Raw genomic sequence first — 10,645 nt, forward strand, 5'->3', positions numbered from 1 at the left:
TTAATTTTTCACTGGCGAGTGGAATATTTGGCAGGTCACACCATGAAGTTCAGTATTCACATACAAGGGCAGGTTTGCTTTAAGGAACTATCCCTTCATGTGGAGCAGTTCAGTATCTCCCCTTTCCATCAGCACCAGATGATACAATTCCATTTTTGCACCAGCTGGGTATATTTGGCTCGAAGGGAAACCCTGTCCCTTCTCATTAGCTGTTAGTGGCACAGTCTGTTACCTCTTTTCTTCTCCCCCCCCCCCCCCTCCCCAAACTCCAACTGGCTAAGTCCATCCTTGATCTGGAGTTGAGATGCAAGCCAGGTCCTTCTCTCCCAACCTCATACACTGCTGTCCTCGAGCAGGGGCTCCTTGCCATCTGATCCTCCGGCCTGCAGGCTGTGGGTGTGGGTCTGGGCTCCGTTACCGTGCTTCTTGTGGCTGCCTGATCTCAAGGCAAGGTTGTGTTCTGGAATGAACAAGGCCACCAGGAGCGACAGCAGGACAGAACAAGCCCCAAACAGGAAGGGAGGCCCTGGGATGATGCTGCTCTGTAGGGCGAAACAGAGGAACGATTAATGCTCAAGTGCAAGGGCATACGAAGCCCAGCAAATGGAATGATAAAGCTGAACAGGTTACCTCATCTGTAGGGTTGGCCATGTTGGGCTTGGAGGCCTTACCCAAAGTTTCCACCTCAGCCATTTCATTCAACTCCACATGGAAGAGATAAAAGACAAAGCCATAGAGCGCCGGCCCCAGGCCGTTACACAGACCCCGAATTCCAGTGATCATCCCCTGCACCACACCTGGGGACAGAGCGAAGAAAGGAAGATAGGCTTACAGCTTCCTGAAGAAACTTGTTTTATTCAAGGCTGCTTACACATTCAAAGACAGGATCAAACATTCAGATCTGGATTGACATGCACCCTGCAGATGAAGTGGCTAGCTGGTGATTAGCTTTGCTCAGTATCAGGTTTTACAAAAATCAGTAATGCTGAGCTTGCTACTTTCACGAATAAAATGAGCATGGGCATAACAAGCAACAATTTCCAACTGAACCAGCATTTAAGGCAGCCCAGTCTGAGGACTCAGGGTCGAACCATGAAGCAGGCAAACAATTAAGCAGCAGTCTCCTCTCTACCTCAGACAGGCAACACTGAACACCTACGTGCATCATTTAAGAATTCCCTCCCAAAGCATCCGCTGTGGTCAAAGGCACAAGTGTCAATACTTAATAGAATTAAAATACTTAATAGAATACTTAATAGAATTAAAAGAATAAAGCGACACTCCACAGCTGGCACAGATGTTCCTGCCCACCCCTCCACCACCAATGCTGAGAATTCGAACGTGCGTCAGCTCAAGCGCCTGCTGGGATGAATTTGTTAGACAAATCCCCAAGGGACTCACCCTGTTGGTCGGGGTCCGCGTTCCTAGACACCATGGCACTGATGGCTGGGAAGGTGATGCTAGACATGGCAGCCACGGCTCCTGCTGCCCACATCATCCTCGGAGAGAAAGAGGCAGCAGTTAGGAGGCAGGCTCCGGCACGGCAGGCCAGCGGCAGACCAGCACCGCAGCAGGGCAGCATCTCCCTCTGCCGGGGGTTGGGGAGCTGCCGCAGAGCCACGGAGCCACCGCGGAGGGAGAAACCCGCCGACGCCAGGAGACAGAGGCGGGCAAACTCTTCTTACCAAGGCTGCGATCCGAAGCCGTACCAGGCAAGCTGCAGGATCTGGAAGCCTAGTCCCAACAGGATGGTGTTTTTATTTCCTATCGAACGCATGAGAATTCCCAACACTACTGTCTGGAAAGAAAAACAGGTGCTTTCAAAGTAAGTGCAAAGAAAGATGACAACACTGGAAGACAAGAGGATGGGAATCCAAAGGAACTCGTGCTGCCATGAGACTGGCTATCACGCGCATGCACTCCTCCACTCTCATAACGTTGTGCTAGAAACCAGCGTGTCCCTGTCCACGGCAATCAGAGCACAAACTGGAGAGTTTCACAGAGCAACACGGGGCCACCCCACAGTTTACCAGTTTGTTATTCAACAAACAGCAGCTACATTCAAAAGATAAGAAAGAGGGACCGCAGGTAGCCGTGCATGGGTCTGATGATGTCTGTGTGGCCACAGGGATTCTGACAACTCGCCAGCCCTGATTATCAGAGATTTTCGGCATTCTTATAACCCTACTGCTAGAGCCAAGACAGAAATTGCTTCTCACCTGAGCCAGTATAGAGAGAATTCCAACTACACCAATAAAGGCTGCCACAGTCTCCGAGGAAAAACCAATGACCTGTGAAAACACCAAAGAGGGACTTTTCAGGCAAGAGATTTGTACCATACGAGAACAGCCGCTCCATCAGTGTCACTAATGTTTACTGACATTGCTTATCAGGTACTCAAACATTAATCAACCGTACCTTCTGCTACCTCCCTGCTGCCACAGGAATAAAATGGAAGATTTTCCTCGGGCTGAAGAAACAGCTTTAAACCACTGGGCTCACCTTAAATGCCTGAGTGTGCCATGGACAGGATAGACAGGCAGACCACCAGCAAGAAGCCAAGCAAGGGTCCTGGCAATGCCTACAGAGTGGTCGCCAGGCTCCCACATTTTTTAGGAAAGCTAGAACAAGTCACTATTTCTTATAGCTTCAACTTTACTAAGGTATTGGCCAAGATCAGCTTCCTCAGGTCATGCAAATAAGATAACATTTGTAGGCTGGGATTTCCTGCATTCAGAGCCTTCCCTCATTGCAAGAGACCAACCTGTCGCAGGTAGAGGAAAAAGCTGGAGTACTGGCCGGCTTCAGGAAGGTAGGAGAGAAAGACGGTGATACAGATGAGCAGCACTGTCGAATCCTGACCCACTTTCCGCAAGGACTGTAGGGAAGGGGGGTGGGGAACGAAAAAAAATGTAAAAAAAAAAGAGTTAATATCATTAAATATTCTCCAGGTACAGAGACAGCAAAACCAAGTGCTTAAGTCACCATCTTATATCTAAGAAGTGAATACTTGAACGAAACCAGTCCAGCATTTCAGAGGAAAATGCAAACACTGCCACAACACCAGACCAGGTATACCATTGCATCAACTTACACCCTAGAATGAGGAATTTTTACCTTTCAGTTTATCAGAATTATAGTCAAGTGCTTTTGATCAGAATTGGTTTTTCCTCAGACAGCCAAAATAATCTTCCCAGCAAGCAAAGGTGAGGTGAAACTGTGCAAAGCTCATCATCATTAGCAAAGGTCCTGAGAAGCCAGGAAGGCAGAAGACTTCTCCTGACACAGTGCTATTGCTAAGTAATGGGATTTATATTCAAGCAACTGGAACATTTCCACCAAGAGATGCTCTTGCTTCAGGACATCCAGAGCTGCTTCTAGATGGTTTGTAGCTATATGAAATCAGTTAGAAGCTGCTAGACAGCTCTAGATATGTGCAGTCTGCCACCAGTTGAACACTGTACCTTCGACAGGGTTAATCTAGGGCCCGCATCCTTCACCTTCTGTGGAATACATCTTCCTTTTGAGAGAAATTAGCAGAACTAAAGCAAATATAAGCATTACCAGCATGCGGAAAAACAGCAGCAAGATTACTTACAGCGAATGGGTCTGCTTGTTCCCAAGAGATTGGAGCTCCCCAAGAGACCGGGCGCATCTCTTCTGGCAGAGACTCTGGCACAGCCAGCAGGATGAAACCAATATCCAGCAAAGCAACACCTGAAGCTAGCACAACCACCAACGTATCGCCGTAGGCTTGGGAAAGGTATGCACCAATTGCTGGGCTGGTGACCAGACTAGCAGCAAACGTGGCTGACACCTGGAAGCATAAAACATTAATATAGCCTCTTCTTCCTAGAGCCTATTTTCTCCTCCAGAGTAACCCAAGGGTACTAGTTTTGCCATCTTTGATGGAAATAATCCAGGTGAACAGGGACTCCTGTAGACAGAAAGATGACATGTTCTCTTGGTGTAATCTAGGCTAAGTTCTAGCAAAGGGAAATTAAAGCTATCCTAACAATTCATATAACAATACTTTCAGTAACCCTATAGAAAGGGCCCGATCACAGGCTACTTGTATGCATGCCAGCATCACAGCCTGCCCCCCTTCCTGGTGCAAAGAAGTTCACAGTCCAGGCTGGTTTAAAGGCTAAGCAACAATACAGCCCGTATTCAGATCGCATAGAAATTAGGCCTCTCCCTCGGTGCTAAATGACAAACAGAAGAACAGGGAGGCTGTACTATTAGTGAAGCGCATATCATCTTTTCACTGATACTGTCCTCGGGCTCGTCGATAAGTCTCCCACCCTAATTTTATATCTCTCCTACCTGCAAAGCCCCTAAGATTTCTTTCAAGAGACAAGCCAGTTACTCAGCTCCTTACCAAGCCATACGCCGTGCTGCGTTCATGCTCCTGTGTGATATCAGCAACGTAGGCAAAAATCACAGAAAAGGTGACAGCAAAGACTCCAGACATGGAAATGACAGCAAAATACCACCTGAAACAGGCATTGCCAAAGGCAGAGTTAGAGAGCAACCACACGGTAGCCCACAGCTGCTGAATTAGAACCTCTCCCTTATTCTTCCTTCAGTCCATTCTACTTCATTGCACTTCAGTCTGGTGGCCCAAGCTTCAGTCTGGTGGCCCATGGAGTTTTATCACTTATTTTCCCCATGCAGGAAGGGAACATCAACATGCCCTAATAGTGATAATGCACCTATCAGGAGAACAGGCACGAGGAGACGAAAGACAGACTCTTTCTTCCTGACGCTGAACCCTCCAATTGAACCAGACAAGTAAATTAGTCTCTAGGCTGAGCATCCTTCTCCACTGGACAGACTCTTCCACCTCATCCTCAAATGCCCCACCCGCAAATCCCCCATCGTTCAACCTCACACTCATTCCTCTCCTCAGAACCCCTCGTTATAACAAGAGTAAACTCACCATGGACTGATCTTCATAAGAGGAATTGGTGCACACGTGAAGAAGACAGTGAGGAGGAGGAAGGATTTCCTGCCCCAGACATCAGAGAGAGCACCAATCAGTGGGGCACTTAGAAAAGAAAGCAGACCCTAAGAACGACAGACAGGACGACAGAGAGAAATCCCTCAGTCAAATTCTGATTGTCGATAGAAAGAGCTTTTGACAACATCATCTCAAGATAAAAACACGAGGAGACAATCCATTATTATTTTCTACAAGCAGGCAATATTGCCAAAACATATCAGTTTGTTAAACTGCTCACATTCTTTCAGGGAGGAAAAAAAATATCCTCGACCAGCTAGGTGCTGCTAAACACTCCAGTTACTTCCCGTTCTCTGCAACTGCTCAGCCTGCAGCTGTGCTCTTCCCAGCACGCCTGTGCAGCAGGGAGTTGCCCTGCCAGTACCTAAAAAGATATTGGCACAGCTCCATCACATTAACATCTGCTGCAGTTCTAGGGAAAGCTTTCTCTTTTAGATGGAGACAAGACCGGCCCGATGAGATGCCAAGGCCATTAAGCACCAATAAAATTGTTCGATGCCTTTCAACATCTTTCCGACCCAAGACGGGCAGGGAGTGCCCAACTCATATTGAAGCAAACCTCTCTGGGGCCATTTTCTGAGATCCTCTTGCCCGGGCCAAGGCCTAACAATCTGTTTTGCCACATTCCCAAGTCAGAACACATGGCCACTGCTTGTTCGTATAGTTGCCTCCAGTTCTGCTCTGGAAATGCTGGTCTAGTCCAAACTCACCGCGCCCACTTACCATGTCTCAGCATACTCCCCACCTTCTGTCTGGGGAGAGCCCACTAAGGCCTGCTTAGTTTCAACTTCTATTACTGATGAGTTCAGATGTCATTGATCTTTTATTTTTTTACGCTCCAGAATATGGATACAGGGCTGATCTCATGCTGATGTGAATATTTTCAGCTGAAACACACAGCTGTTATAGCCCCAAACCCATGCTGACAAGTAGCACGTTGTTAATACTGCTCAGTAAAATCAACTACACAAGCTACCTGGTATCTATGCTCTGTCAATTCTTCATTTTGCATTAGGTTTGCCAGTAGCACCCCAAACTGAAACATGAACATTTATCTGTCAAATATTGGTTGACATCAGAAAATGACACAGATTATAATGGCTTGCCACTTCTTGCACTGATCGCGGCTTCAAATGAAAGCCTGGAAGGACTATTCCTTACCTTGACTCCATGAATCAGGCCATTCATCAAGAATGTATGCTGAGGAAAAGTCTGATGTAACACCTAGGGGAAAAAAAAAAAAGAAAAAACAAACCCAAAACAAAAAAACAGAGCTAGCACCTGACAGCTAGATGCCTGGAAGAGCACAAAACAGGGAAAACAGGAAATACACTACCGACAATGCCACGCTGTACCTATGTGAGGAGCTCCACCTCCCCTCTCCAACAGGGGCAGCCACTTTCTTTAATACTTCCCAGGTCTATAAACTATTCCAGCACACTTGGGCAAGGCTAAGACAATCAGAAACATGCCTTTCTCCATCCCTGCGCCATCTGATTTCCCTCTGGTTTTACTTCATGTGACCACATAACTTTTCTGTTGTTCTCTCCCCCTTTCGTACTGTCTCTATGTTCGATTTGCATTTTATTCTACTACGCTAATACTATATTTCTAAATGCCTTTGCATAAACAAAGACTCCTTTTGCATGGTTACCTAGATGTCAGAGATCAGGTCGAAAATACACATGGCACGTTGGACTTCAATGTGAGTTGGCATACCACCACCAGAAAATGAACTTAAAAAGCTGAGAATTCTTCCCAAAAGTGCCAAATTGGAAGTTTACAGCTCCTTAACTAAAGGCAAGTATCTGAGATTAGATTTTAAGTTTCTTTAATAAAGCTACCCCTCTCCACTTAACTTGATTGTGAAGTTGCCTTTGCTGCCTGTGTTAACCATAACTCAGTCAAGTCCTGAATGAGTTACTGGTGGGCTCTCCTAGAATGAGCGTGACTTGGTGTAGCAAGTAATTGCCAGGAAATTGCCTCTGTGCTTTGACACCCCAGACAATGATGGCGGTAGTTCAAGAAAAATCTCTTTTATCCCTAAATAAGTCAGTGTAGGGTAAAAGGTGCAGTCTTCGGATAAGAAGTCAAAGCTTTGCTCAACTTTCTTTCATTAAGCTCCCAAGTGCACTTTTTTTTACTACCTAGGAAAAAAAAAGGCAATAAATGACAGTAAACTACCAGTAACTTCTAGTAATTTCAGGTCAGGTCTTTCACTCGTGCTTTCTTGAAATCTTCCAAAAGCTTTCAAAAATCTAACTCATGCTTTGCTTCAAGTTAAGCTACAATAATTAAGAAAATAAGTACCCAACTCCATAAAAAATTACTACAGCTCCAGCTTTTTCAGGTACAAGCCATTACATCTTGGTTTCTAATTCCTACACTCCGAAGGCCTATGTTAAGATCTTTACCCTCGCCAACCCAAGGTGAACTCTAGTCTACAAGAGCCAGCATTATTCCCAGGGAGACTTACTCACCGTTAGCATCGGCGTGGTCAGCAGCCCCCAGGCAAAGAACTCCAGGAAAATAACCACCACGGCGTGGTACACACTGGGCTCTCCGATCCCCTGTCGCTGCAAAACAGAGCTCCGTAAGTAACAAAATACACCTATCCTGGTCTGCGGTAGATTTGAGATGTGTGGTTGGATGCTGAAACATCAGCTCTGACCTAAGCCATTCCCAAGGCGATTCAGTGCTGTCTAGTGCAGGTGAGCTCATGCTGCAGCATCTCTCTGTCCAGGGTCTACCAACACGTGCCCCTCCTACAAAGCTGATTGTTTTCAATTTTTTTCTCCAAGAACTAATATCTTTCATACCATTATGCTTTCTCTAAACATGACCAAACGTATCATCCTTTCAATCCTCACCTTAAGGACTTGGAAATGAAACACCTAAATTCTCTGCATATTTTGACAGCAGTACGTGCAATACTCCAGAAAAGACTCTGGGAGTTCGGGAAGGCAATTTTACTCCTCAGCACCAACTCCATCTACCCAGCGTGGTGGGAAAGTCAGGCCTTAGATCAGCTGTTAAAAACCCCGCACACCTCAAGGCCTTGTTTATCTTTCTTTCCTTAAAGACTTCTCACGGTGCTTTCAGGGCAGCATTTGTTCTGTCACTTTTCCAAGTGCCAAATCTCAGCTGCTAGCCCAGGAGGTTTTTCCCTGCCACGCGGGGGACACTGGCAAAGTCACGAGCTCACAAGGAAAACAAATCGCAAGGAACAGGAGGAAAGCACACAAGTTTCAGTTGAATTACATCAGGGAATCACACGGGCCAAACATTTAGTAGCACAATGTGCTTTTCCACAGGAACCCATTTCTTATATTAGCAAACCACGTGATTTGAACTCACCAAGAAGTGTAGTCTAGCCCTGATACATTATTAATAAAACCACCCGAAGCGTCTGCAATCCCAGCAATTTAGACAGCTTCCAGCAGCTTGAAGAGTACCCAGAAGTTAAAAACACTTCCATCAGCTGCGCAAATCTCGCATCCAAAGGGATATTGGATTTGGTATGGGAAACCTCAAATCTATGGGCATTTCTTCTAGGCTAAGAGAATGGCCTTTTGTATTAATTTCCTCACAGCTGACTAACATTTCTACACTGTGCTCTTGAGATACAAATCATTTAATGGACCAGACCAAAGATGTATCTGTATCAGTATCCTGCCTCCAGCATTCACTACTGACAGATTCTCAGGGACAGGAATTCAAGAAACTTGGCATGTGAAGAGCAATCTTTTACCCAGTCACATCCTCCCAGGTTTTGACAGAATAATACTGCATCTCAGAGAACTAATACAGCTGTAAGTTATTTGAAATAGGAGAGAAGGCAGCGAGGGGCGTTATTCTGCTGAAACGCTGTTTATGTTCACAGACTCTATTAAAACTGTCTCCCGCAGACAGGCTAAGTCTGCTTAAAAAACAAGTCAACAGCATCAACACGAGAGGCACCCTACCCGAGGGGGACACGGTCATTAAAAGAAGTCAGTTTTATTGCACACGAATGAGATAATGTTTTGCAGCAGAGGGAGAAGCCCCAAGGCAGCACGAAGCCAGCAATTAAGAGTACAGCTCTCATTACCCACCTTGCTCCACCGGCTTAAGAGTCTCTCTCAGAAGAGAGCAGTCCTCTCCTCTTCCTTCCATCATCCCCCTTTATACCCTCTCAAGCAGTTAAACATTTCTACCACATGACTGCAACAACATTAACAGCCGATCTCTCTTTTCGGAGTAGGTCCAGATCTAACCTGTTCACAGCTTAACGTCACTCCTTCCACTTATCAACCACGGTATCGTGTTAGACTCCTTAAACAATTTAGGATAGCTGATCTCCTTCAGAGTACGCGGTCACCCCACCGAACCACTCCTCCGGAGGATGCACAGCTGCTACCGCAAAATATAAAGATGCTACAGAAAAGAAGTAAAAATATGCAAAAAGGTACTAGGAGCCCACGGGACAGGCCAGTGCCTCATGACCAGAACCCCCTTCTCTCAAGAGAGCAAGCCCAGATGGAAAGAGCTTGCAACCATCTTAGGCTCAGGTGCGCCCACCTCAAGGCTGTCTCCGCGCAGGCAGGACGCTGCCGCCCGCACTACCTGGGGCCTCTCGCAGCGCTCCTCTTCCCCACAGGAAAGGCCTCCTCTCAGGAGGGGTCAAGGCTTTACACGGGTTTGGAGGCAGCCTGTCATCCCCAGAGCAGGTACGAGATGTCAGCGCTGACATCTCGTGGCTGGCGAACACCTGCCCCCGGGGAAACAGGCCGAGAAGGCCGTCGGGAGGACGGCAGCCTCGCAGCCCTGAACGAGGGCAGAGCCGCGCTCGTCCACGCTGCGGGGAGCCCCAGGGCAGCGGGGCTGTCAGCAGGCACCGCGGCTCCGGCACCGCCCCAGGGCCCGGCACAGCGGCCGAGCCCCCGCCCGCGGCGGGCACGGGAGGAGGGCAGCGCGCCAGCCCGCCGGGCGGCATCGCCGTCGGGGTGAGGCCTCGCCTCCCCGGGCCCCGGCTCCCGGCGGGCCCCGCATCGCCCCCCTGGCCTGCCGCAGGCCCCCCGCCACCCGCGGCCCCGCCTGCCCCGGGACCCCGCGCCGGCCGCCGCGCCCCGCAGCCAGCCCCCCTCACGGCCCGTGCTGCCGCTCCGCCGCGCCCCGCGCTCCCGCCCAGGCCTGGCCCCGGAGGCCGCACTCCCGCCCCCAAGGCCCCCACGCCGCCGCCCCCAGCCCCGACCCAGGCTGCCGGCCGCCCGGAGCCCAGCCCCGGGCCCGCGCTCCCGCCCACCCCACGGCGCCGCTCAGCCCCGGCCCAGGCCTCCCCGCGCCCCGGGCCCCGCGGCCCCCCGCGCTCACGGCGGCCCCCCGCGCTCACGCCGGCCCCGTCCCGGATGACGATCTTCTTGGCCAGCAGGACGCTGCGGTTGAGCCGCTTCTTCTTCTTCTTCTCGCCGGTCATGGCGCCGCCGGGCCGCTGCCGTTCGCCGGCCTCCGCCGCTGCCCCATCCTCCCTGCGGCGGGCCGCGCCGCGCCGAGCCCGGGCCCGGACCCGGACCCGCACCGGGCGGGGGGGCGCCGGGCCCGGGGCTGCCGGGCGCGGGGGCGGCGCCGCGGGGCGAGGGCGGC

General features: G+C 49.6%; 1 protein-coding gene across 5 annotated transcripts; it reads right to left on the minus strand.

The window, feature by feature from the left end:
- Nucleotides 1-10,645, minus strand: LOC140643700 (hippocampus abundant transcript 1 protein-like). Of its 5 annotated transcripts, none has more exons than XM_072845860.1 (14): nt 10,395-10,645; nt 9,280-9,415; nt 7,504-7,599; nt 6,185-6,247; nt 6,000-6,059; nt 4,943-5,070; nt 4,382-4,496; nt 3,599-3,817; nt 2,765-2,878; nt 2,220-2,291; nt 1,686-1,798; nt 1,402-1,499; nt 631-797; nt 1-542 (listed from the first exon to the last, which is right to left on the minus strand). In XM_072845860.1, the coding sequence occupies exons 3-14, from the start codon at nt 7,510-7,512 to the stop codon at nt 333-335; spliced, it is 1,368 nt and encodes a 455-aa protein (XP_072701961.1). In that variant the 5' UTR covers nt 7,513-7,599; nt 9,280-9,415; nt 10,395-10,645; the 3' UTR covers nt 1-332. The 5 variants fall into 5 exon arrangements, with proteins under 5 accessions (XP_072701961.1, XP_072701960.1, XP_072701958.1 ...); XM_072845859.1 differs by having other exon boundaries at nt 9,280-9,439; XM_072845857.1 differs by lacking the exon at nt 9,280-9,415.

This window comes from Ciconia boyciana, chromosome 24 (genome assembly GCF_034638445.1).
Source record: "Ciconia boyciana chromosome 24, ASM3463844v1, whole genome shotgun sequence".
NCBI classification, from domain to species: domain Eukaryota; kingdom Metazoa; phylum Chordata; class Aves; order Ciconiiformes; family Ciconiidae; genus Ciconia; species Ciconia boyciana.